This window comes from Excalfactoria chinensis, chromosome 5 (genome assembly GCF_039878825.1).
Source record: "Excalfactoria chinensis isolate bCotChi1 chromosome 5, bCotChi1.hap2, whole genome shotgun sequence".
NCBI lineage: Eukaryota > Metazoa > Chordata > Aves > Galliformes > Phasianidae > Excalfactoria > Excalfactoria chinensis.
Genome location: NC_092829.1, coordinates 29,536,338 through 29,564,258, shown reverse-complemented (window position 1 = coordinate 29,564,258; position 27,921 = coordinate 29,536,338). Strand labels below are relative to the sequence as shown.

Here is a 27,921-nt window from a genome sequence, read left to right as displayed (position 1 = left end):
CCCTCAACACACATCAACAGATAAGACTTTGGGCCAGAATCACCACCACATGCATTATTAACTACAGACCACGAGAGCAGTTTTGCTGAGAATAAGGGGGTGGGAGGGGGAAGGTAGAAAATCAGATTCTAGTAGTTACTTAACATTGCTGCAAATGCAGCCGTGTGGGATACAAATGAAATGAGGCCAGGGTCACAGATCTATAACCTCCCTCAGCAAACACAGACCCACTTGTCTGCAGCAGATGCACAAGGCAAACAGCAAAGGTCTCTCCTCCAATGCAGATGTTGCTGTTTCCAGAACAGCTCAGCTGGTGCAGAGAGGAACCATTTGTGATCCTCTAAAAACAGAACGGACACTATCACTATCACCACAGTGAATCACAGATGCCCAAAGAGTTTTCCATCAGAATCCAAACCCAGAGTGGACACAGTCTGTACTAAAATGCCATCCATGTTTCAGCATTCCTTTGAACATCAATTTTTAGTTCAAGCTTATACATGGTTATCAAGTAACAGGGAAAATTCATCCAGACTTATAAAAAAATAAAACAGTGCCTCCCACTTACTGGTTCCAAAATAAACACCACAATCAGCATGTGCGATTAAACTAAACTTCATTTCCAAACTAAACACTGTGTCATGCACACAATGCAGGGTTTAAAATACCACAAATATTCTGAAGGGGTCACAGGGTACATACAAGAATTTGTAATACCAATTTACAGCAGGAAATTTGGCAGAGAGGTATGAAGTGGGGGGTGGGGGAGGGCAAGGACTTGCTAGTTTGGAGGAAAATGAGTACAATGTGGTGCACACCTGGTTCTCCTTCAGCACTGATCATGACTGTGTGTGGAAAGGCACACAGCTCGGAGGACATCCTGCTCAGATCTCAAAGTAAATTACTGTAATGTACTTCAGCGTGTGGTTGTAAAAGCACCACACTATGAATATTCAAGTGTTCAGCCTGGGCTGACAACAACCTTTTCCCCTATCAGCTGTGTTTCAGATTTCACACTCATTGCCAGCGGGCTCACAGCTGGGAATTACATACAGGTCATGTGGAAGACTTCATATACTTCTGTTGTCAGGTCTTATTCGGCAATAAAGAACAATATTTCAGATCATTTTTCAAGCGTCTCCCTCTCTAACTGAATTCAGTTTGCAAAGATAAGCTAAGATGCAATGATGCGAATCATCACAACTGCTGTGCCAGTTGTCCCTTACCCGCACTCCCCTGACCTGTGTAGGACTTGCATAAGGCACTTCTACTTCCAAGCTCTTGCACAGTCCCACCAAGGCAGCCTATGCATGACAGGTAAAGTTGTTGCAGTTCTGAGCCTTATTTCACAAGGCAGCAACCTACATCCTTCCCTGGCCTACACAGCTTCAGTATTCTAAGGCCAGTCTTTTCATGATTTGCTTTAATTCTGATTTACAAGCCACTACTTTTCACTTCCAGTTCTCAACATTCAAGCATCACAATCTAACAGTTTCAAATCCTAAAGGCTGGCAAAAACAACTCAGTCTACATACTCATCAGGGAGAAAAGGATCAAAATGGATCAAAACTGTCACTTCAATATCCAAGCCTTCCCTTTCTGTCAAGTAACAGGCCCAAAGCCAACATGAAATTTGTTTTAAAAATTAAATAGGTTGGTTGTTTTTTTTTCCTTTCAGTGATGAAAAGGCACCACCTTGTGGCTGCTGCTCAGGGAGAAAAGCTGACAGAAAAAAGTCCAGTACAGCCATTTCCCCTCACTGTCAACAGAAATTCCAAACATCGCTATGATGGAAAAAATACCACTAATTAACAAATATCAAAGCATATTTATTTATTTATAACAAAGCATTTTGCCTAACAGAAGTGGATAATGAAAGCTCTATTATATTTAGACTCAAAGCAAATACTGAAGTTCTTCTAAAATTAAGTCAACTAAAGTTGACTAGTTCTCTGAAGTAAGGAATTTAACTTGTGCTATAAATAAAAAGTTTATTGCATGTTACTTCTATTTGCTATTTGATCATTTTTCCATAAGCAATAGCCAAATAGCATCACAAGTGAGCTCTATGAGGCACTGAATAAACACAGCCCATTCTTTTTGTCTGAAATACACACAGCTTTTATGGGACAGCACACTAGAAGTTAGAATAAGAATAGTGTACTTCATTTAGAGAGCAAATGGTTTTTGCCACAAACAGAATCCTTCATCCACAGATCTCTCCATTAAAACTTTTGTTTTTTTTTCTTCCTTTGCATATTCAGTTTGGCCAGGGGGGGTACCAGGTAACACAGCTAAGAAAGTAATCCAAATGACTTCTAGTTCAGCATCAAAATGCAGCAGCTACATTTTAGGGTTAATGCAATAAAAATAAATGTACCTATAAAATCCACAATAACAATACAGTTCGGAAGATCTGTACAGCCAATATTCAGAAAGAACAGAAAGCAAAATAAATGTTTGCAATTCCTCTTCTAAAAGTTCGTCAGGCACTTTCTTCAATATACCATCTTCACATCCCACCATCATTGCCAAAGTGCTTATGCAGTTTGCATAGAAAGAGCAAAAAAGAAAACCACTTAAGAGCATGAAATCTGCTTACAGCTCTTGAAAATGTTCCCATAGTTGTTTGTTTTCTTTTTAAAAGCCTAAAATAGAGAAAAACTGAAAAACTTACAGCACAGGGCATTAATTCAGTCCTCGTGTTCTGATTACTCAAAGTCAGCTCGTGTAGCTTAGGTGTAATTAAAGATCATGGGTGAAATTATTTGTTCGTAAATCACCTGCCATACTTACATTTCATTATGTTCACACTGAAAACAAATATGAGAAGAGTTAGTACATTCAAGTTTAGTTTTGATCCACATCACTGAAAAACACATCTGTTGTTCAGTTAGTATATTCTGTTTAGAGAAATGAATGAACTCCTGCCTGATGTTCAGCAGCTGTACTCTGCAGTCAGGCTCAAACAATACCTGTCTTTCTTTTGAACCTTCTCAGTTATTTGTTCCTTCCATGGCAGAGACCACTCACTGCACCATTTCAACAGAATCCTTGGGCATCAGCACCAAAAAAGAAATGAATGTGATAGAACAAGATTAGTCTCCAACATCTCAAAAGACCAGATAGATATTCGAGAGGAGAAAAGAGTTTAAAGTGTCAAAGAGTTTAAAGTGAAATTTCACCTTCACTCACAAATACAAAAGACAATGAGTTTAAATCTGTTGAATGCAGTCCAAATATCAGCCACCCACATGGTCATTCCAACTGAGACAACACAATCCTGTTCGCTTCAGAAAACTTAGAAAGTCTGAGGAATTCAATAGGCACTGTACATTTACTGCATATTCAGACTGCTGTTACAAAGTACGTGGCTAACAGCTCTTCAGCCTTAAACAGATGAAACAAAAAGAAGCATTAAAGAGGAGTTAAATACAACTAGCAAGTAAGTAATACACAGGAGTTGAAGTTATTCTGCCATTTTCTTCATCATTTCCAAGGCCAACTGAGTCTTGATGTTACAGGTAGATTTAATGCCGTAACTGATACAGCAAACATTAGATTTAAAGGCAGATTCTTATCACCTTACTGGAGGCAAGAAGTTAAATGAAACAAATCAATGAAGGGAGAAATAACAGCCCCCCTCATAACAGGACTCAATTCAGAGATTTCTCTAATTGCTCCCAGAGTACAAACTGAAGCAAAGGAAAAGAAAACCTTTACATGTAATACAGATGTTCTCAGCTGTGTCATACAACAGATGAAACACCAAGGATACGTTACAGCCATAGCGATGACTGCAAAGAATAGAGGTTTTGAACAGTGCCAATTTTCACCTAAAATGATTTTAAATCATATTGATGGATAAACCGGCTTTTCCAGACTCCTCCTCAGGTTTCTAGTTAAAAAAACAAACAAACAAAAAAATCAAACCTCTCACTCTTATCAATTCAATTAGTAACAGCCAGGAAAAGACTTCCATATTATTCTCTGCCAATCCTTCTTTATTTTACCTCTTTGCAGTTATAGCAACTCTAAAACAAGCAGGAGACCTACTGAAGCTGAGTGAAAAAGCTGTGGTAATTTAGATCCTGAGGTGCTGGACTGTGCTGGTCCATGCATTACTGCAAACTTTAGCATTGGTAAAAACAATTTTGTAATTTCATGTATTGTTTCTGACAGAAGAACATAACAGTCATTGAGTTCACACATATTTCTAGAGCTCAGAAACATAACCTTTGTAGAAGAACTGCGGTAACATGACTGATTTGTTCTTTCTTACCCAGCATTTCCTTTGATATTCTCAGTATCTGAGGAACATTGCAGCTACAAAAACCCAATCTTACTTAAAGATGGATGTTACAATCAAGAGAATCTGTCTGTTTAACATGCAGATGGCTTCAGATCTTAAGGTTTTTTGCCCCAAAATCCAGTAAGTTCTACAAGTTCACTGCAGCCAGTTTCTGTTTACTGTTAATTCCAAATACGCTATTGCCACTTGCAGAGATTATACTTCAGAAAGAGCAAATTAACTTTTCTAAATGGTACTGCTAAGTAAGCTCTCTTTTCCTAGCTATTCACAGATCTGCCCTAGTTAACTTCTCCTTACACTTGCAAGGCCCTATTAAAAAAAAAAAAAAAAAAAAAAAAAAAAAAAAAAAAAAAAAAAAAAGCAGTAATCAGGTCATAATACCATGGCTTCATGGCATATTTACCAATATGCAAACCTTACCTCTACCATCCAGAGGAAGGACTCAATTGCGGTAAAAAAGAAACATTACAATCTTCTGTACAAAATGTTTTTGAGAGGAGAAACAAATCAGTATTACGCTAGTCAATTGTACCTGTAGCTGTGAAGCTGGGCTCAGATTATATTAAAAATCTAGGGGAATATTAGGGCAAAAAACATTCTTCCTAACTAACCCCACTGAACATCAGAATCCCTACTGAGGAATACCAGAAAAATAAGATATTAAGGCAGCTGAAATGCAAGCTTAGTAATGGACTGGTGCACCTTCATGCTCAAAACATGTCTGGTAACGGCTGGATCTAGGTCTGAAAACAACAAGCTTTAGACTTTGGAAATTAATGGAAACATAGCTTGTTATTTTAACAGCCGCTGTATTAACCTGGTGAGAAGTTTGACATGTTAGTAGTCCAGTCAGAAGCAAGTGAATTGGACTGAATTCAGGTGGGATGGTCAAGTATTCAAAGCGCAGTTCACATCTTAGCACAGCATTATACAAGACAGCAAAGATTTCATTACACTCTATCAGCATAAATAATGCTATTATAGGTCACACAACCTTGTACGCATACATAAATTTTACTTATCATTTAGAAATTTCACATTTATCTTAACAGATTTTTTTTTTTAATCTGACACCAAAAATGGGAGAGAAAGCAGATACAAATCACAAGCTATGAACTGCAGCCTTGGAAATTTGACAGTAGTGAAATATTGAGAAGTGCACACACACACACACACAGATACTAGACCACACATGGATACTTCAAGAAATCTGCATTTCCAAGTAACTAGTATGAAACTCTACCAATGGAGAAATAATCGTAATTGTAGTAATTCAGGAGCTGCCCAGTATCACACACAAAGCAGTCTAGCATTCTACAAAATTCCTACTTTACACAGGTATCTTCAGCACAAACTGTATTCACATTTGATTGGAGGATCAAAAAGCAAAAAAGCACCAACCAAACACCAACCCACACATGCTATCACAGACCCATTTATCTCAAAATAGGCCCCTACCTTACCTACAGATCAAATCATCATCTGTAATTTCCACAAGGATGTTCTTAAAAACAGAACTACAGAACTATAACTATGTGCAGAATTTTAATGAGATTAAACAAAACACCAGCACTTGAACCAACTGTTGCAACCAACACCATTAAAACAAAAGAACCAAGAGGAAAACGTCGCTGGTGAAGTTCAAATCAAGATCACAGAATTTTGCCTAGAAGTGAACTTACAGTCTTGGACAACTCAGTAAGTTCTCTATAAAGTCTCCTCTTTCCAGTAGACAAAAAACAGGAGCTGGAAATTACTACATTTACAGACTTCTGTAACAACAGCTGCAAAAACTTGGGTAATGGTTTAGCCATAGCACGCTGACAAATGGATATGAAACTATTAATAATGAAAGAATGCAAGCATGCCACAAATCCTACCAGCTATTTTATGGATCGCTGTATACCTCATTCTGAATTTTAGCATAGGGAGAAACACTGTGGTTTGAAAACCCACTACTCAGCATAGTTTCTGACCTCAGCTAAAATTCCTTATGCATGGATACATTACAACTCCAAATACACCATGTTATGATACATTTTAAAACCAGAACACACAGACTAAAACCAGCAAGCTGACCTAATGATGGAAAAAAACAAAACCAAAAACATAAGCAACGTAAGGATTAGCTGCTCACTTTCAAAATACAAATCATCATAATATGCAGTACAATCCCCTCTAAAACTCTCAAAAGCCCAAAAAGATGCTGTTGAGCACCTAATGATGTTTTCCTTGTTCTCAGTAATCACCTGGTTAACATTTTATTTTTTCTTTAACTGAAGATGTACCTTCACATTCAAAATCTGCAAGGCTGCCAGAACCCACATATACCTTCCCCTCCTTTCTGGCTATAGTAGAGCCTGTTCAGCTGTGCAACAGTTGCCCACTAATGTTTACTTCCAGGGTTACTTTCCAGCTACATTTTATCCTTGCTTGAGATAATCAGAAGGCGTGAGATAGTTGCAAACTCTACCCTGCACTGAAATACAATGTAGGCAGGCAAGAAAAAAAAACCACACGTATTCTTTCCACTGTTTAACAACTGACAGTGGCTGACGGGCTCCTTATTTTGGATTACACTTTCTATAACACCAGCTCAGTTAACCTGCTGCCCATGTGCCACATGAGATTTTGTGATTTTCACAGATTTATTTTGCTTGCAGCTTTTTATCTGCTGGCCTTCTTTCCTACAGGAACCTTCAGAAAGGGTTGCTGGTCAGTGAATTTTCCAGGCAGCAGCTTCAATACGTTGCCAGCTCCTCTCTTCTGTGCATGCCTTCAGCCAACCGAAAAAGGAAGCCCAGCAGTAAGTGCTGCTGTCAACCCTACAATAGCACTTCCAGCCAGTAACAACATCCTTTGCTATTGCCAACCTGCTCCTTGAAAGCAGGATAATTAGGAGCAGAATTTGTACTGTTTCAGCAGCACCTGCCCGTTTCCAATATCCTCATTTTTACAGGTATAACAGAAACAAGATAGGGCATATCTGTTCTAATTCACAGCACACTAATTCTGTGTATATGCTCTGTACTAAGGCCTCCTCAGAAACCTCGTACTCACAGCCAATGTCTGCCCAGCCACATCTGTTTCTATCATGATAGATGAGACTATGACAGAGCACTTCCATACAAGTAGAGAAAGGTAAGCAATCCAGACACAAATTAGCCTTCGGCAACTTCTGTGTATTACCTCCAAGAAATCCTATCACTATGCATATATTCGGTTATTTTGTTGTTGTTACCAATTTTCCCCAGAAACTTTTTTTTTTTTTCTCCAGTTCAACCACAAAACAGGAGGAAAACCAAAGGAAAATCCACAACTCATACAGAGCACAGGAGCCTCAAAGAAGAGAAAGTGCAGGCTGAAAAGCCTGTCCAATTAAACTAGATGCTCCTATTTCCAAGTCAGCCCAAGATCATATGACATCTATCTGCAATAGTTTGGTCTGGTCCTCCATTATTATCACACAGATCTTCTCTGTGCAAAAGGTGAGGAAGTTCTGCAGATGCTTAAAAAGACGTTCTCTACTTAACACCAGCATGACTGCATCATGAAGCTTTTAGAACATTCTTTATGGAAAAAACAAAGCCCCAGCAACGCGCCCAATTCCATACAAACAATAATTTCCAAGATAACACTTTCCTTCTTGATTCTATCAAACATCTGCTACTGTTTTCAAACAAATACAATTTTAACTTCTGATCACTGTGCACATTTGTAATATTTTAACATTACAAGCATTTCTCTGTTTGTTTCATCTCATCCCACATCCCTTCTCACCTCACAAGGCTCGTACCATTTTATTTAGGAGCAATGATTGGAAAGCAGGTCCTATTTATTCTGAGGAGCCCTCGGGCTGAGCAACCACAAAGCAAACAAACTCAAGGATATCTGGAAACCAAACCACTAATTAATCTATATTGGGCTTACATAAGTAAGGTTTATCCAACAACTTCTAATCCAGTAAACTGCTCCTTGCATTGTTATCCTATTGAGAGACCAGAATCCTTTCTTTTACAAACACAAATATTCCTAGAAAAACCTACATAAAACTAAATGGAAACATTCCTAGAAAACTTAAATGGACTAGTCAAAAGTTAAGTACTTCTCTGCAGTGTCAAGCAGGCCATTGGCCTAAAGGTTCTGGCAATTTTCTTCTTATTTTTTTAAACAGTGAAAACCATTTGTATTGGCAAATCCTGAACTCCCAATAAAAGGCATGAAAGACTCCAGCACAATTACAGCTGTTGCTATTCTCTGTGTTGTCAAAAATGTATCAGAACAGAAACAAATACTTTAAATTTTAGTTCAGTAGTGCAGCATCTCTTATATGCCTATTACTTGAAAACTAGAGTAGTATAACCTAAATTAAACTATTACATACCAGATGCAAAATTTAGTGGAAAACTGCACTTTTAACAAAGTCACTTGTAACATAAAGTGGGGAAAAAAAGAAAAATGGAGGGAATACTTGAAAAGAAAAAGATAACTCCAGCTTCATTTGAAACTGCCTTTATGCTTCACCACCTCATAAGAGCAGGAAACGTTGCTCTACTACTTCTTGTTCCTTCTCTTCAGCAGTACCGAACATTTTATGAGCATAGACAGTCTGAAAGGAACACTGACAGGTCCCAAACTGCAGGAATGTATATTCTCCAGACATGTATAAAAGACTACACAGATGGTAGCAGTACTGAAGATAGTTATAATTACATTTCAAACAATCATTTTAAGCCAAAACAAACTGTGCCTTCTGAAAATATATATGTATATATTTTAAACAAGCACACCAGAAAACAAAACCATCTTACTTGGTTACTGCAACAGCACTGCAGGCAGACTAACTCCTTTCTAATCAAAACTATTTTTTGCTCAGTACCATGGGGTGCAGAATTTAAACAGTATGCCAACAACAAAAACCGTTCTTAAGAAGTTTTCACTAGAGCAAAGGAAGTCTGTAATTCCCTTTTAACCATTTTGTTTTCCTAATTAAGCACAACAAATAAAAACTCATTCCAAACCACCGCATTTTACAAAGAATGGGGTTAATATGTGTGTGAAACTGATGCTTCTACTTCAAGCAGGCTCTTGCAAGGGAAAAAAAAAGGGGGGGGGGGGGGGGGGCAAGAGGTTGGAAAAGAGAGAACACTACAATCCTTAGTAAAAGAACAAAGCTATAGACTTAGCTCTGGGCATGAACATACAGCTAGGTATAACGGAAGGAAATCTTAATATAAAATGCTTTGTTTCACAACCATTTGTTACTCAGACTGAAGTAATATGATTAATTAGATTAGGTAGTTCCCTTTATAGCAAAGAGAATGTGTTTTAAAACAACACTAAAGAAGTTCTTATAAAAGATATAGCTAGCAAGAACACAATTCTCTCCTGCCACTCAGCTGACACTACTCAAAGTTTAATTCATATAGAACAATGCAAACAGCAAATCCTGCTGTATCTACTCAATTCTAAGCATTTATTCTACAGATAACTTTCAAAATACCATCAGTGTAAAACATTCATGTCTCTTCACCCTATCAAGTTCATAGAAGAACAAATCAGTTTTCCCAAGAAATCCAAAGAAACCTTACTGCAAGAAGCTCAGTTGCTACAGTTACACACGCCTAACCTAAGACAGCAGAAAAGGCACTGCAGAAGTCAAGTAGTTCATGCACTTAAATGCATCGATTTTGAGGAAAACTCCTCACAGGCCCCAAAACAAGCATATGTCCCACTGAATATTTGGCTTTCCAAACCAAATGAAGACCTTGTGTCCAAAGTTCACAAAATACACGATTGGGCAGAAAGTACTGAAATGAAAAGTGAGAGAACTGAGAATATCAAAAGAAACTGACAGTTGTAATTGCTGTCACTATTAATATTGATAAAGTGATAATTTTGTTGTTTTTAAATGGAGTGCACTGCATCTACAGGAACAAAGTACTACCTGCAGAAACAAAGGGCATCTTTTCTACTGTTAATTTCACAAAGCAATTAAAAACTATCACAGATCATAGTTTGTCTTCCACTTGCACTGTAAAATTACAAATGAGAAAGCTGCTCCTCTTAAGCTAATGCATATTCTCAAAAACAGTACAGAAAAGATGAATACCACTATACATTTGCTACTAATAATAACAACCAACATGTTTATCACAATAACAGTTTCTCTTCATGGATCTAAGGACAAAACCCAGACAAAAGTATAAAGGACAGTCCGCGTAGTAATTTTTTATTAGCCATGGGGATTTACTAAATAAGTTTCATCTCCAGTCTCAATTTGACATTTAAAAGAATACTTAAGGCACTTTTGTTTTACAAGCATCGCTCTTGGAATGCTTTCTCACAGAGATGTCTAGTCAGCTTCACACATTTTGTCATCTACTAACAACAAGATGACCAGATTCCATAAATAACTTTTATGAGCTGAGCAATTAAAACTCAGGAGCAATTCTAGTCAGACTGTTTTTCAGTTTTAGCTCTTCACTAAAATGGAGGAACCTTCCCCCCCCAAGAAGCAAGAATGCTGAACTATTTATACTGAATAAATATTTTCTTATGAACATGGAAGAAAAAGAGAAGAAATAGTACCCGAACACATTTTGCTTTCCATCCCTTCTAGGAAGGCTAAGGATTTCACAAAACAATTAGAGATATAGGACTGATGATTGCTACTTAAATATGCTACCTGGTAGACAGCATCAATCCATTTTGTCACAGAAAACATTCAGATCTAAATCCTCTTTATGGAACACTCTAAAACAAACGTAAGTCTTTCATGTATGTTTACATCTTCACTAGATTTTTGTTTGATTTACAGCCAAACTGTCTTCCTCCATTTCTAGCAATCACTTTTCTGCTGACTGACTTGTTTCAACCAGCCCAGTCACCACAGTTCTCAGTCATTCATTGCTGTGTGCAGGGAAGGGTGGAAAGGGACACTGCTACATAATCCTCCGCACAGAAAAGACTCAGTGACTGCTCAGTCATCAGCACAGCTTCCTGGCAGCCTCTCAATAGCCCAGAAGCAATCAAAACCCTGCTTGCATGCTGCCTCTTGCCCTGGCATCACTTAAAACACCTAGAATGGAACCAAACTTACTACAATGTTAGGAAGAAGTAGGAATGAAAACAGGAAATCCGGCATCACACTTCGTTTCTCAAGAACTAATTCATGTTTTCCATACATTAAAAAATAAAAAAAAAAAAAATACACCAAGCAAAAATTTACAATCAATAACACTCTCATTTTGTTTAATTCAGTGGCAAAGAAGGTGCCTTTCAATTAACATGCTTAATATTTTTCTCTCATTTTCTGAAGTGGATCAGAATTTCATTTGCTACAAGATTACTTAAAATTTCCAAGTGGATTTGAAGTATTATTTTCCAGTGGCCACCTATTTGTTGCTCAACAATACGGCCTGAGTGTTTTTGGAACAGCAACCCGTAACAGTAACTTCCCTCAGAATGCTCACAACCAAACTCCCATTTCACAAACTGAAAACAGAAGCGTGGATAAATTACTGCATGATGACCATCAGTTTTGAGACAGTTATGTTCCCCCCACATCCCCAGAATACTTCATATAACATATAAGGCTGCTTGGATTTGAAAAATGACCCTTTGAATTCAGTAAAAGCTATGAAAGCTATTGACTTTTGCTAATGAAATGCAGTATGCATCCAACATGAATACATAATCATTATTAGCTAGAACCTTTATATGCTAAGAACTACATAAAACTCATTTGAATTCCAGCATAACATGGTAGTAAAGGGTTTCCCAAATCAAAGCTTTTCTGAATCAATTTCTCTTTTAGGAAATGGGGAAGGGGAAAATCCATTTAAAAATACTTAGTGACAAGGCCACAATAACCCCATGAAGCACTACAGGCTTGGGGCTGAGTGGCTGGATGACTGTGAAGAGGAAATGGACCTGGGGGTGTTGGTTGAAGCTCGGCTGAGCATGAGCCAACAGTGTGCCCAAGTGGCCAAGAGGGCTAACGGCATCCTGGCCTGCATTAGAAATAGTGTGGCCAGCAGGAGCAGAGAGGTGATCATCCCTCTTTACTCAGCACTGGTGAGGCCACATCTTGAGTACTGTGTTCAGTTTTGGGCCCCTCACTACAAGAAAGACATTGAGGCCCTGGAACGCATCCAGAGAAGGACAATGAAACTGGTGAGGGGTCTGGAGCACAAGACTAATGAGGAGCAGCTGAGGGAGCTGGGATTGTTTAGTCTGGAGAAGAGAAGGCTCAGGGGAGACTCAGGGGAGACCTCATTGCACTCTACACCTGATGGAATGTTGTGATGAGGAGGGGTTTGGCCTCTTCTCCCAGGCAACAAACAGGACCCAAGGAAACAGCCGCAAGTTGTACCAGATGAGATTTAGATTAGACATTAGGAAAAACCTTTTCTCTCAGAGAGTGGTCTGGCACTGCAGACCTGGCCCAGGGAGGTGGTGGGGTTACCACCCCTGGCAGTGTTCAAGAGGCATCTGGTTGAGGAGCTACAAGATATGGTTTAGTGGCTTGTGGTAGCAACGGTAATGGGAAGAGGACTGGACTAGATGATCTTGTAGGTCCTTTCCCACATTGTGATTCTAAGACTATTTAAGTTTAGTAACATATTAAAATGATGAATTACTCCATTAAGGACACACCCCTTATATGAAGTCTGAACTTGCTTAATTCACCTTCCAACCACAGAACTGTACAATACCTTTGTCAGCTGACAAGGTTGCTTTTGTAATACCTCTTCCTCAAGTATGTATTGACTAAAGGAAAAAAAAAACAAAACTTAACACTTCCTTAGCTGAGCTAAACAAAGTAAGATTCTTACATCTTTGTTACTGAGATTCCTCTCCCCTAAGCTCCAGTATTTTCAAGGCTAGTCTCTGGACCCTGATTCACCATCATTTCAGATTTCCTGGCTCATCTACTCAGTTTTTCTGCCAATCTAAAGATTTGACTTCAAGTCCTATCATTTATTAGCTCTACATCTTTTTCAGGGCCTTCAATTCAGTCTACCTATTTGCCGTTCAACTCAGTACTCAGGTGTATCAGCACTGCCATAGTGTTATATACTTCATGTGTCCAGTTTATTAACAATCCAAATCACTTTGCAACCTTCCTAACGCTCTCTTAGTCTCAAGTGTACATCTATAATCTTCTAGATGTGGAAGAACACCTGAGAAAATTTTCACCATGGTTGTTTACAATAAGAACCTCAGATACTCCTTAATTCAAAATACCAGAAGTTACTTCTTTGTATGTACAAACTCTTGCAGATACATAACACTGCTGTTTCATTTCCACATCTTACACATACACAGCACTACCTATGGACCTGCATTTGTGGTAACCTCCATCTCTAGCCAAGGCCTTCCTAGAACAGTACACAGAAATGTAAAGATTTTACTTAAAAGGTAAAACACCTCATAGAGCAATACAGGACAGTTGTGATCAGAAGCACACATTCTTGGCCAAGATTTCCAGACTTCTTACCAGAGCATTCACAATGGGAAACAAAAACAACCAGCACACCAGTCATCACAAATGCCCCAAGCAAACACATCAGATTTAATGTAACTGAAAACTTCAAATGTTCAACCTTCATTTTGTTTCCACGTAGGATGAAATAAAAATCAGTCTTGCAATACTTTATGTTGTCCAATTCTAAGACCTTTGTAAATATCAACACTGTTTTAATATAAGTATGGTGTCAACCTGGAGTGTCAAGAGGCCAAAATCCAGCTCAGCTTTACCATTTTAATTGAGGCAGGCAAGTGAGGAGGACAGGGTTTCTAAAAGAAGAAATAAATAAGACCAGTATCTACCTATAAAACCCACCTCCTATGACATAGGATTGCATCTTATTTCCCAAAATACAGAAATGTGCATTCTTAATTGAGCACATATTTCCTGGCTTCGTAAGCAGTATCTTCATTTTGGTGTACTAACTAGAACACTATCTTTCGTACCAGAACTTAATGGAACTTAGGCAGGGTTTAATTCTCTCCATAAAAGACCTTTATCTACTACATAGCAGAATGAAATCCATTCATTTTCAGCTAGGTCAGTTTCACAACTCTGACATGTATATTTCTCAAAAGCAGAAGATGGAAGAGACCTCACCAGTTTAAATCAGGATCTCGACACACTTTCTCTCTTACGCTAGAGTGACAAAAAGTTCACTTATGGTGGGAAATGTTTCTTACAGCTGAGTTTCAATCGTATCTCTTGACTTCTGCTTCTGATTACCCACAGATCATATCACTGAGAAACACCCCACCGCCCCTGACACAGACACCTACATTCCTAGAGTTTAAATCTTCTAATGTGCTTTTTGATGATTTTCAGTCATTCCCTGCACTGAATGTCCGTGATAAACTAAATCCTTCCACAGTAGCTTATGGGCAAATCCACATAGATTTGTTGTTACCTTCCTTTCCACATCAGCTGGCAGGCGTTATCAGTTGCAAAAGGAACACAGACTTCAGAGTATAAGGTATTTCAAGACTCTATTAACTTAAGTAGAAGAGGCAAAGGATGGGAACCAACAGGGTAAACTATATTTGATACCAACAGAATAAAATATAATATATAAAAAGAAAACCGAATAACAAAGCACGGAGAAAAAAAATAGCTGGAAAGACAATCAGTAAACCCTTATTTGAAGTCTAAAATTATTATTTAGAAAAAAAGCAGTCAAAGTAACACCAAGTTATTTGCTGTTCCAGTACTATTTTTCAGCAGATACCTGCTTGAAGATTTGTAGTAGGAGCTTTACCTAGCCTTCACCATCTTATCATTTCCATTCTTCTTGGATTTTATTATTGGAAACCGTAAAGCAGAAACTTAAAAAGGAAGAACAACTTACCGGTATTGAGAACTCCTCTGCCAAATACTTCAACAGCGATGCTCCTCTAGCCAAAAAATTACTTCTCTCTGCCAGATTGCCTTGGAGTTGTGTGTCAAACTCCTTTCTGACAACTGAAGCTACAGAGTCAATTATTATGAGTTTAATCTTCTTTGAAATAATTTCTTCTTCTAGAGACTTGATCCTAAAAATAAATAAATAAATAAAAAGCCATTGATTACATTATAAAACAGTTACACCGTATAAATAACCCTGAAATTATTTAAATAAAAGGTTTTCTTTAATAAGCTTAAGTCAATTGCTTTTTCTCCCTCACAGCTCACCCCCACTAATATCTACAAACACCAAAGAGATCTAGAAAGGAATCTCAGGCTCCAGCAGGCTGTATGACCCAGGGCAGGCCTGTCCAAGAAAGGTTCAGAAGACACTCTGCTTAGCAACACTATGCTGCTTAAACTCTGAATGGCACAGACAGCAAGTTAAGCAGACATCAAAATGGTGTGTTTTACATACAGTAGCAGCATCCCATTGCCAATAACAAAATACCTGCTGCCTACATATGCAGAAAGTCAGACCTGCCTCTACATGTCTCCAAAGATGGTAAATCAAACTTAACACATTGGTGATATGCTAATAGCTGTTCTTCAGTGATAAAGTTGTACTAGAAGAAATAATTCTTAGAATAATTCTCCCTCTAACAAAATATACAGGAAGATTCTGATGTTCAACTTTCATTTTCATTACAGTATGTGCTCAAAAATTAACTTATACCAACAAGATGACAGTACAACATTGCCTTCAGGATGTTGACTTCTAAGTAATTCCTCCCTTCAATTGCTAGACTGGTCCCAGTCTTTCTGGAAGTAAATAGCACTCTGAAAAACCAATACTTCCCTTCTGTTGCAAAGCAGACATAACTCTTTAACACTATGGTATCTCCACAAATCAAGACAAGAGCTGTCAGACAAACGCTCTTATTTAAAAGCTTATGATGCTCAAATTCTACAGAATTGTCTCTCAGGAACTATAAAACACTAAATGGATTAGTCAAGCACTATGAAACGAGAAAAGCAATGCTAGTCTTTTGGTAGCAATTTTCCTTTTTGGGGACCATGTTGTTATCAGCATAAAAGCTTCCAAGGAATGAATTACTCTTCATAAAACTTTGATACATTATCTTAAACAATCTAGACAAAATGGTCCATCCCCACCCTGTCCCCTTAAAGTTCTGGAAAAGAATACCTCTTTAGTACACTTTCACAGGTCAGCTCTCGATACAGATGAATGCTACTGGTCATGTAAAACAGCTTTTCATCAGAGTCAAAATAAGTAGGGAATCTGTTTCCTGCTATCTCTATCAACCTATCAAAGATACAAAAGGCATAACACTGAAAAAGGAATCATGTGCAGGTAATAAGGAATCAAACTTTCACAAAGTAAATAAATTAAACCTCTGAATGATAAGTAGATGCCATATAGCATGGGGAAATCTTTTTCATAGGGGAAGTTAACTTGAGCAGCAAACTGGAATACTGGAAATCAGAACATTTAGATTCTCCTCCCACAGATGCTAGAACGAAGAGTACATTTAAGAAAGACATAATATGCCCATTGTATGGAAAATTGGTTATCACAGCCTGGACCTCTGATTAATCAGCTGAGGCAAGTGTTGGGTCAGCTGTGGGAGCACAGGTGAGAGTAATTTAGCTGTGCTCCTGGAAGGGGTGGAGCTTGACTCCACCTCCTCTAGACCTCATTTAAGGGCTGACCACCACACTAAGGCAGCATCTCCTGGAGATTTCTCCCTGGTGGAGATTGCCTCAGTGGTTCCCAGCAGACCAAAGGCTTCCATATGGGTGAGTTTTTCCTGTAAATAACCTTTTGGGTATTTACAACTACCATCTTTTCATTATTGTCACCGTACATGCATAGACAGAGTTTACACAAAAGTCCACTGACAAGAGGTCCACATTTTCAATTATCTTGTATACATGAAATCGAGGACACAAAAAGCACACATTTTAGAAACGTCTGCAAATTTTCTAGAATTTAGTCAAAAGCAGTTCCACGCCTGTGAACATCAGATAATTTTAAGATGAATCCAAGATTTTAGGAACTGATAGTTACAATCCAAAGCACCGCACATTTCCCCTTTCTACCTATATGAAGACTTGATTTTTGAGAACAGAAACAAAAAACACTTAGTTGTAATTAAAAAATAAAGTTAAAATGAAAGCCCACAAGCTTGAGTAGAATGACACCTAGTGGATATCTGTAAACATAACTCTCTGGTTATCTTTTTATTTAAGCCTCTTCCAATAAAAGTCATTTCAGGAAAAACAAACAAACTCTGAAATAATTTTTATTGAGTTTTAAAACAACTAGGCTTGAATGTTAATATATCTATTCTGAACAAGCACTTTCAATGTAACCTGAAACTCATTCAGTACGTTACTTATATATACAAACTTGTCCTGAACTTCCAGGGACAGAATCTTTTCCTCACATTTGCGCAGTTAATTATGTAAACCTTTTTGGTAACAATCATCCAGAGGTCCATAAGAAATGAAACTCCATTACACTTTCTAATAGGTATACATATGAGAAAACAATATTACATGATTTGTCTTAGAGTAACACACCAAACTTCTGCTGTGTTCACAGTATTATCTGCACAGTACCACGTAGGTGCAAAGATCCTTAAAAGGTAAATCCAATTTGTCATGATGAAAACAAAAACTGCATAGAACACATTCTCTGCTACTAGGAAAGGTTCACAGGATAGGAAAAAAAAAATCCATTGCTGTTCTCAGCTTTAGTTCACAGAAATTTGAATCCTGTGTTTTGTTCCATGGACAAGAGACACAGTTAGAAGCGTTAACATTTTCAGACTTTCTACACAAGTTTGGTGCATTTTCAGTTAATAGCTGGATAGGACGAGGTGAACTGAACTGCTACAAAACTGATGAAAACAATTTTGATTTCTAGAATTACTGTGGCCATTCCAACTACCTGCCCCAATTCTCATGTTCTGACAAAGCTGAACAACAGACACCACCTGCTATATTACAGCTTTTTTGCATTAGAAAAATGCATGAATTGCAGACAATATATAAATTACAGCTGCTCCAAATGCTGAGCCTTTACACCTTCAAAATCTTGCTAACCTCACAAACAAAATTGCAAATAAATTTTTCAATATGAGACTGTTAATATCCTGTTTAAATTAGAAAGAGTGCTATCCAGCTTGTTCCACAGCTGGAATCTAGAACATCCTGCAAATCAGGAAGGTGAACAAACCATTCTATTCAAACAGTTTCATAACTTGCAGAGTAACCACATATATAAGATGAATGCTTAATAGTCACCATATTTATTTTATAAATGCTCAGAAAATAAGTGAAGTTTCCAAGATAAAAAGTGCCAAAGAAGTTCAAAGTGAGCATTTTAGAGTTTTGCATCTTACCTCTCAGCACTGAATGCAGACTCCGTGTCAATGTATATAACAGCCCCATCTAGTCCTCCCATGCTTACTGGAAGTGTAGCCAGAACACTCATTGTAATACAAAATTGAGTTTTGCCACAACCCGGTGGGCTCGTTAACTAGAAGAAAAAAAGATGAATAACATCATAACCAAGAGATGTCACATCTATTTCACCCTAATTTTAATTTTAAAGAAGACCTACCAGCAAGAATGCCTCCTCTTCTGCTCCTCGTGGTATCAAAGACAACAGTCACATGAAAGATAAAATGCAGCCCACAAAGAGCAACTTTGCAGTTACTTATGGATCTGCGCCTTGCTGTCAAAATCATCATCACTGAAGAATAAATAACTCTTCACATGCAGCATTCTGCTTGTGCTTTCTTTACCATCCTTCTTTCCCTACTTCACTCTCCCATATTTGAGGTCCTCTCCCTCTCCTCTCACAAGATCTTCCCCAGAGCCATCCCCAGTTACCTTCCACCTCCTCTTGTATGCTGCCCTCTAAAATAGAGCAAGACTAAAAGATTCACAGATAACATTCACTTGACATCAAATTACCTTTACAGCTTTAAGTCAGTCAAAAGCTATTGAGTTCACAGATGTAAAGTGCAGCTTACTATTATGATTACCTCTGTTATAATCAAGATTCACCTGGAAATCACAAAGACAATAGCTTGTATCCCAAGTAGTCTGAATGTGCAATATGAACCACGCATCAGAAAGATTTCAGCTGCCCCAGTGACTACACCTGTACTACAATTTAATAGGAGCTAAGAATTTGCACTTTAGTTAAAATCTCTTGCATCACTTTCAGCTAAAACAAGGCTTGAAAACCAAGTTATGTCAGTCAATCCACTTCAAGTTTCAGCGCAAGAGAAGCATTAGCATTTGTTTAGAAATGCATACTGCATTTAGTGAATTAAAGATCAGGAATCAATTGTACTTAAGTAACTATCTGTCATCTATACACCGTATTTAATTACATAATATTGTATCTACAACAGTTGTCACATTTTCATGTGAACCCAAAATGTATATAAGATTTGAAGAAACCATACACATTTCTCAAACTGTAATAGCCAAGAAGTCTCACCAGCTGTTTCTAGTTAACAAGATTTGAAATGAATGAGAGAAGGGCATCAATCCAGCTGCTAAATTAAAATATTTGGACAGCTGTAAGGAAACCTCAAATGGTCTGTATTTTGAGGCCTGCCTGGTTAGTGCGTTGGAATCAATATTTATTTCACTGCTCATTGCAGTAATTAATTCAGCAGAGATGCCATAAGCATGTCTGAGAATACATGCATCAGATCAGAGAAAGATGGGGAGCATTGCAGTAATAGACAGTATGAGAAAGCTATCCAGTGGAGCATTAGAGAATGTGCCCCAAGCAATTCATCTTTTATCACCATCCTTTTTAAGTGTGGGATTTAAAATAACCCAAAATAAACAACTATATACACAGCTATCACATTTTATTATGGTTACCACCAATTCAGCAAGCATTTTGATCAATACAATCTTCGTTCTTAAAAGAAACAAAAACACACCCTTAGCTGCCTCTGATTTAATTTCAAGAATGACCGCAAAGAAAAACAAACAACAAAAAACTTAGTTTGCTACAGTGCACATTTACATTGAAAATCAAAAATCCACCCAGGCAGAAATGTGAAGAATACAATAGCTTATTTTACCTCTGTCTAATAAAATATACTTTTATTTTTCCATAGGTTATGTATTATTTTCCCTGGCACTCGTGAAGGGCTTGGATGAAGTCACAAGGACCTAATTCTCCTTCAGCTATCCAGGAATCAAACCCTCAATATTCACAAAGTCATTACTTTAGTTTTTCCTCTGAGGAGCTGGCAAAAAGTTCTGACATTTAACCACAAAATTTCAGTTATGACTTAATTTCCAACTTAAAAACTAATAGAGGTTTGGGAAAAAATGATCCGAGACAGTGAAATGCAAATCAAATCCCTCTGGCACTCAAAAAGCGAGTAGGTTTGGCTTAGAAGAAACCACCAGAACTCAACCCTGTGGCTCAACCATTCAAATTTCAAGTTTTAAAGTTCCCAGCCACCCTCACTGTTGGTTAAAGTAAGAGGAAGGCGATGATTAAGGCACACCAGTCAGGAATTAAGTGCTGCACACCACGTACTTTTGAAGAGAACTTCTCTCAGACATGGAACATCCGTCTAACAACAAAAATACCAGAGGATAATCTGCTGGGCAGCTATGCTCCAGGAAGTTACAGAAGTGCAAATTAGAATGATTAAGCTCCAAAATCACTTGAGCAGAAGCAGAACACAACCTGCAAAATGTTCACAAGCTACTGTAAAGCATCACAGCAGCACCAACTGACATTTGATAGCTTACTAATGCAATTTCATCTAACAATCATGTAGAAAAATACTTGTGGTGCTGCCAACTTTGAAACTAATTCTGGTCTCGTGACTTTCACAAAAAATGCTTTTACTCCAAAATCAGATCTTAAATGAGAGAAACCAGACTATGCAGAGTGAACTGTTTCCTGCCTTACACTTGCAGACAAACCCCTAATATGTGCCCTAATCAACGTACAGAACTCGTACCAAAGAGGAAAACAAAATACTTTCTTTTTAAAACAAACAAACAGAAAAAAGCAACCCAAGCTTCTACTTTCTGGCACCAGCTGTCATAGTTTGAACTCAGCATTGCTTAAATTCTAGCATATTTGAAGTCTCCACTAGATTTTGTGGGTGATTTCAGCTTGTGATCAAAACCAACCTATTCTGACTATAGAGCATGGAAAAAAGAAAAAAATATATATACATATATATATATATATTTTTTTTTTTTTTTCCTGTATCTTCTCACTTCTACTCCTCTGCCACAGCAATTTGCAAGTTGAAACTTGAAAAAGATCACTTCAGGGGGACTATAAAAGCATTCAAGGAAAAAGTATTTAAATCTATCTAAATTTAGAGCATAGGAGACATGTTTTTTCAGAACTTCACTGTGAGAAGGCAAGTATGACCACAATGTATAGTAACAATGTCCATCCAGCTCTGGATTCTGTCTCTAACAAAGACCTACAACAGATGGCTAGAAAACACAGTAAGAACAGGGCATGCATACATTGATACTTCCCCCAATAAATACATTTCTCCACCTTCATTTGTGGCTGAGAAACTTCCTAAGCCAGAGACAAGATCCAGTTTTATACAATGTTCCCAACAAGCATCTATGTTAATCCTGTATTTCCAGATTATAGAAACTGCACATGACCATACTGCTTTCAAGTACTAACAGACGAAATACTTCTTTATTCTTAAAGGAATATTCCAAGCAAAAAAAAGTAGCATTGCATTCAGAGGCAGTGCCACAGCTGTAAATATGCTATTTGTAGTGTTATAATAGATATGTACATAATTACAAGCCTTAGTTGCAATGTCTTTTCAAAAAATAACTCATTATATATTTATTGTAAAGATCAGTTAAATTTACACATAAAAATGTATAATTTCCATTCCTGTATGCTTCATATTTATGTCTTAATTGCTCATTTTTCCATCCCAAAACCTAAAGACTTAGTAAATCAGTGAGAAGGTACTAAACAGATGGGCTCCTGACTCAGCATCTCATGTTCTGACCACTAAACCACACTGTGTGCTTCTCACCATACAATCCAAATAACAATTCTCCCACTTTTCCTGGGTAAATTTAACTACTTTTTCATAGGAAAACAGTCACCAAATCACCTATTTTTTCCCCCATTTTATTACTAACCTGACAGGCTGCAGAAAAAAAATACGCCCAAAAGTGCTTCTCATCCAAATTGGTTTGTTCATTTTGTGTTTAAACCATCTGACAAGACAGGCCAACCAGTGACTTTTGATTTTTAGGTGTAGTGTACAATTGTATTAGAATACATTAAAAAGTCACCTCTGTGAGGGATCCACAGGGTATTCCACCATGCAAGACTTCATCCAGACTATGCAGTGAGGTGGGTAAAAAGGCTGCAGAGGGATTGACAGACCTCCTCACTTTCATTTCATAAGCCTACAACAGGAAAAAAGAAAAAAAGAACAACAACAACAACAAAAGATTAGAAAATGCTCTATTTTTTTCTTGGTGGAAATAGAGAAATTCTCCCATTTGCCTTCATCAGGATAGACTGACTTAGGACATGCAAGTAAGCTGACTATTCCAATTTTCAGTTACAGACCCCTCCTCCCGTGGAAACAATCTTCCAGTCTCATTTTCCAGAGTAACAGACACTAAAACTTAATTCAGTGATTCTTATTCTTTGTCTCTATTAGTTAATGCTTCCTTTAAGAGAAGCAATTTTTATATGCTGGAATGCAAGAGAGAATGGTACAGTACCCTATGGGACTCAGGACCAATTCTTTAAGTCTAAACAATCTCCTTAAGCTAAAATGTCTAATAGAAGCCGCCATCTCAAACTAAAGTCATCCAAGGATCTAAACTTAGACATAAAACTATTATCTCATTATGCAATCAAACTGAGACACCACAAAGCTAGATCACCCCACTCCCTCATAAAAATATAAACAACATTGTTTAGCTTTTTCTCCAAAAAAACTTAAAAATAGAACCAACACAAGCATACTTACTGTTTGCATTTTGGGAGCACAAGCTAGGCTGACTTTCCGAAGAAGCTTCTGCACATTTCTGTAGCTCTGTCCTGTCACTTTCATTAGCTCCAAGAGTGAAAGACATAAGAAGTCCTGAAAGAAGATAAAACAGTTCAGAGAGCTTAACCAGGAGATCAAGACTAAAGACTAAACTAATACAATTTATACATTACTAGTATACATTCCAAAGGCCAGATTTACCAACTGTGCCACGTTATGTAGTGTTTTCTCATACCTCTTCTACCCTTCTCTGGTGCCAGTAAGTCATGGAGTCATAGAATGGTTTAGGTTGGAAGGGACCTTAAAGATCATAAGGCTATCACAGAAAAAAACTGTATTTATATTTTAAAGGACAGAGTATCAAGCAATTAAAAATGTAAGTATTGTGATGAAGCTGAAATGAGATAACACCTTTTTACCCACAGAGGTGTCTACCTACCCAAAAAGCATTCAGACTACAATGCATTTTTTAGGTTGCAATTCTAGGAATAGATTTTGCATTTATTATGAACACTACAGAAATACATAGGTCCTCAAGTCTCTTTAAAGAAACATTTGCAACAACTTTCTGAATTTATTGACGAATCAACCCATAACTGATAGAATAGCTTCATAACACATTCACAGATGCTAGATTACATAATGTACATGTGTTTTTGCAGAGGGATCATGAAAGCTGACTTACGTACAAATAGTAGCCACACACCTCTCCTAAAATATTTTTCCCTCACCCCAAGAGGAAAGACACTAAGTATATCCACATTTAAATGCCTTAGCCATCTTAAAGCAACATTTTTGCAATGCAAGCAGACAGACTGACCCAGAAATACTCCTAGACAGTAAAGCTTCATGTAAATTAAACATAGAAATTTAATAAAATAAAAATAATCCAAAGCCATAGAATAACCCTTTCACCTGGCAGGTAGTGATCTGATAGCGGCTTAGTCTTTCACACAGCTCCTGAGACAACTTTGCTCTTCTCAGCTTCTTAGCAGCCATACTCCCTTGGTCTACAAGGCAAATAAAACAGTTTTTGAAGGCTGCTTGGGACATGACTGTGCAGACAATTACACCCTCTCCCCTTGCTAAAGAGTAGGAAAGAAGGTATGCACGTATAATATGCCTAAGTCACAAGAAATAGTCTTTCCATACAGAAAACAGTTCAGTTGAATTATATCTCCCAATATTTGATCATTAGGGGATCACAGCAATAAGAACAAAGAATCCACAATGATTGCATAACGTGGGTTTCTGAGAAAGAAGCAAGCCCCAAAATACTCATCAATGAGTTGAAAAGGAACTCCTTGTGCTAAATGGCACTGGAAGGAAAGAAGGTTCTTTCAGGATGGCTAAAACTGAACAGTAATACCAGGATTTACTCAAGTATTACCTAGAACCGCTAAAACACAACACTCTTATGGTGACCAGGTATGCAATACAGATGCCAAAGGATGGGAAGAATGCGGTATGGGGACAAAAGAATAACCAGAGGTTTGGCATGTAAGATTCAAGACAGTCAAACATTCAGAGGCATTTGATAACCTATGCAAGCTTATAGAAAACACTGTTTAAAAAGGGGTTCTTTTACTTAACCCAATTGCATAAAAGAAACTAGAGGTCAAAGCTAAGTGTATGAACATCAGAACTTCAATGTAAATATTACTGAATTAAAAACAGAGGGGATGGAAAAAAACAACCCAGAACATTGGAATGAGCAAGTACTGCAGTGAAGGCAAGTCACCTCAGGTTTATTTATTTATTGCGTTGAGATTTCTTTTTAAAGAGCAGCTTAGTTTGGATAAGCCCTAAGACTAACCTATGCAGCAGTAAGCTTGCATTACCTCTGTGAAGCCTTGTTTCTCTAACCCCCATCTGCGTGCATTGTCTGTGGGGGGAGTTGTTCTATCCTGCTAGGCAGAGCCACACGTGGTTGTACTCATCGCTGCCAGCAGGTTTCCAAGCATATTTCACACGTATTATAAGGTGATCTTCCTACTACTCGTTCTCATTGAACTTCGTGTGAAACAAGAAGAGCAGCACGCGCCGCCTACATCATTGCATACGTGCAGATTTTCGCTCCTCCGCGAGATGGAGATAAGTGGCCCGCCCTACACAGCCCCCTTCGGAGCAGAGGCGGAAGGCCAGGTGCCGGGAGAGCCCTGCGGCCCGCGGAACGGCAGCCCCGCTAACAGCCCCTAGGGGGGCGGCCGCACAGCCGCGAGCACCGCTGCGGAGCCAGCCTCGGCGCACACCGCACACAGCCGTGCGGCACGCGCCCCCGCTCGAGGGCAACGGGCGGCCACGCGGGTGCTTCCCGGGCCGGGAGAAACACCCAGAGCGCATACGGAGCGGTACGGACTTACACCGAACGGCACGAGCGCTGCAGGAGAGCCTGAAACTACCACCTCATCTGGAGCCCGAACGCCAGCAGCAACTAGAGGCTCGGCCCTGCCGGGAGCAAGCTACACCGGCACCCAACCGCACCGCAACCCCAAAGGCTCCGACACGGCGTCTGCCCGCGGCTCGCAGCTTTTCAAACTCCCCCCTCAGCTGAGGCGGAGCCTTCCGGCGACGGCGCGCAGCCCTGACGGCCGGCGGAGCGCGGGGCACGGCGGGACTGGTAGTGCTGGGGGAGCGGCACGTGGGTTGTGCGCCCCGCAGCGGTAGTAGCAGGGATCCCCTAGAATCCGTGTGTCGTTCGTACCCTGCGCAGACCGTCTGCACAGAGCGCACTGCCCAGGGGAGTGCAGCGCCCGCACAAAGCAACTCGGGGTACGGGGAGCAGCGGGTTGAGCGCGGAGAGGAGGTGGAATGGAGAAAGAGCTCCTCCTGCTGGACACTGTCTGTAAAAGCTGGCTAACAAACGGGAAGTCGCAATGCAGGAAAAATAAAGTTTGCTGGTCGTTATTTACTGCTTGTTACTAATGCCGTCAGGACCCACAACCTCTGTATCAGTGGTGGAGGAAAAAGTAACGCTGCCTTGGTGCTGCGTTTTCCCACAATCGGAGCGGGTCTTTACTGCCAGGGCTACAGATTCCTTCCCATCTTCCACAAAAACAGATATCCGTATTAAACCAGAGCTCATCTCACCAGCTGGCTACTCTAGAGGATCTGTAAGCAAAACCGAGGCACTCCACTGTCTCCCTTGTGAGATCTTTGTGTCATGTTTCCCAATGGAGTCACAGCTGTTCCACTCCTGATTGCTCAGATACACCTCTAAATCTACTGGGATATAATCGTGCGTTGTCTTTTCCATCTGACTCGAGAAATTCAGTCTTACATATCCAGAGAATACTTAGACAAGTGTTGTATGTGCCTATATGTATCAAAGCTTCCAAGCAGCAACACAGCAGTGACCATCACACTCATGTTTGGCAACAGCATCGCTGGTCACTGGGGAACAGGAGCATTTGACTAACAGCTCTGCCTCTGCTTCCATGACCTTGGTCAAGTTCTGTAATGATAGGGGGTATCTGTTTTCTTTTTCATTTCTGGTTTTACCTATTTGGACTGTAAACACAGTGAGCACTGCTGGCCCGACAGAATTATGTGCTGGTTGCAGCACAGCAGGGCTCTGCTCCAGTCTAAGCCTTTAGTAGCCCCTGGGATTGAAAAAGCTAAGAGAAGATGATTGCTTTGTAAGACTGAGCCTCACCACATTGATTTAAGACAGTCCTTTAAATTGGCAGTGCTGGGCTAAGAATGTTACAGAAAGGAGAAGCGTAACAGCAACAACCACTAAGTTCATAGAACCAGAGTGCTCTAACAACAAACACAGCAATTACAACAAAATTACAATTAAAAAAAATGGGGGGGAGGGGGGGAGCAAGAATCTGATTTGAAGGATACAGAATGAAACGCTTATCAATCCTTACCCTAATAAATACATTCTCAGCAGTTAACTTGGTCTGCTATGCTCCAGAATCCAAAAGATAATGGCAAAATATTTCCTTCCTTGAAAAAGATCTTCCTGTAACCTATGACAGATATAAGTAACTTCAGACAGTAATTTTGCATGCTGGAAAGTTTCATATTATTCACTTAATTTCTAAAACAGCATCAGCCTGCTGATATTGACTACACTCCTCAGATTCATTACAGTTTTCCAGCTATCACTTGCTGCTTTAAAACTAGCAGTGCTCCATTGTGAAAGGAAAACAGCTCCCTACTAAAGTACAGTGCATGAGGATACAGTGAGAACTCTGACTCACAGCGGTAATTCAGGCACTCAGAGCAATTCCTTGCCTTATGTTTGCTGAATATTGCCTAATTAGACTAATGTGTTCTTATTTCTTGATGATATCTACTTGATGCCTAGCACATTCTTAAAAGCAACTGATGTCCTCCTGAGACTGGAAAGCGGTTATGAGACCATCTCACTCTTTCCCGATATTAAGGTCCCAAGAGGTTTCTCAAAGATATGGAAAGGAACCGCAAATGAAATATTCTGTCCATTACTATCTCCCTGAATGAGATGGAGATTTACTTCCAACTCTTTGGTGTTTTCCTCATCTCAAAACAGAGAACTGAAATGATCTCACAAGGAGGCCTACACCCTGCTTAAAAGTACTTTGTTTTCCACGCACACTCTAGCAAAGTTTTAC

General features: G+C 38.9%; 1 protein-coding gene across 4 annotated transcripts in view; it reads right to left on the bottom strand.

Moving 5' to 3' along the window:
* RAD51B (RAD51 paralog B) overlaps positions 1 to 26,278 on the bottom strand; it is a 329,325-nt gene extending 303,047 nt beyond the window's left edge. For 3 of the 4 annotated variants that reach the window (XM_072338181.1, XM_072338183.1, XM_072338182.1), the window contains exons 1-7: positions 25,681 to 26,278; positions 24,233 to 24,327; positions 23,297 to 23,410; positions 22,605 to 22,721; positions 18,659 to 18,795; positions 16,435 to 16,554; positions 15,193 to 15,376 (exon numbers count right to left, since the gene is read on the bottom strand). In XM_072338181.1, coding sequence (XP_072194282.1) covers positions 15,193 to 15,376; positions 16,435 to 16,554; positions 18,659 to 18,795; positions 22,605 to 22,721; positions 23,297 to 23,410; positions 24,233 to 24,316 — 756 coding nt within the window. In that variant the 5' untranslated portion in view covers positions 24,317 to 24,327; positions 25,681 to 26,278. Of the gene's footprint in view, positions 1 to 15,192; positions 15,377 to 16,434; positions 16,555 to 18,658; positions 18,796 to 18,879; positions 19,019 to 22,604; positions 22,722 to 23,296; positions 23,411 to 24,232; positions 24,328 to 25,680 lie in introns of those variants that run through there. The other variant, XM_072338184.1, reaches the window with a different exon arrangement.
* Positions 26,279 to 27,921: the final 1,643 nt, after the last annotated feature.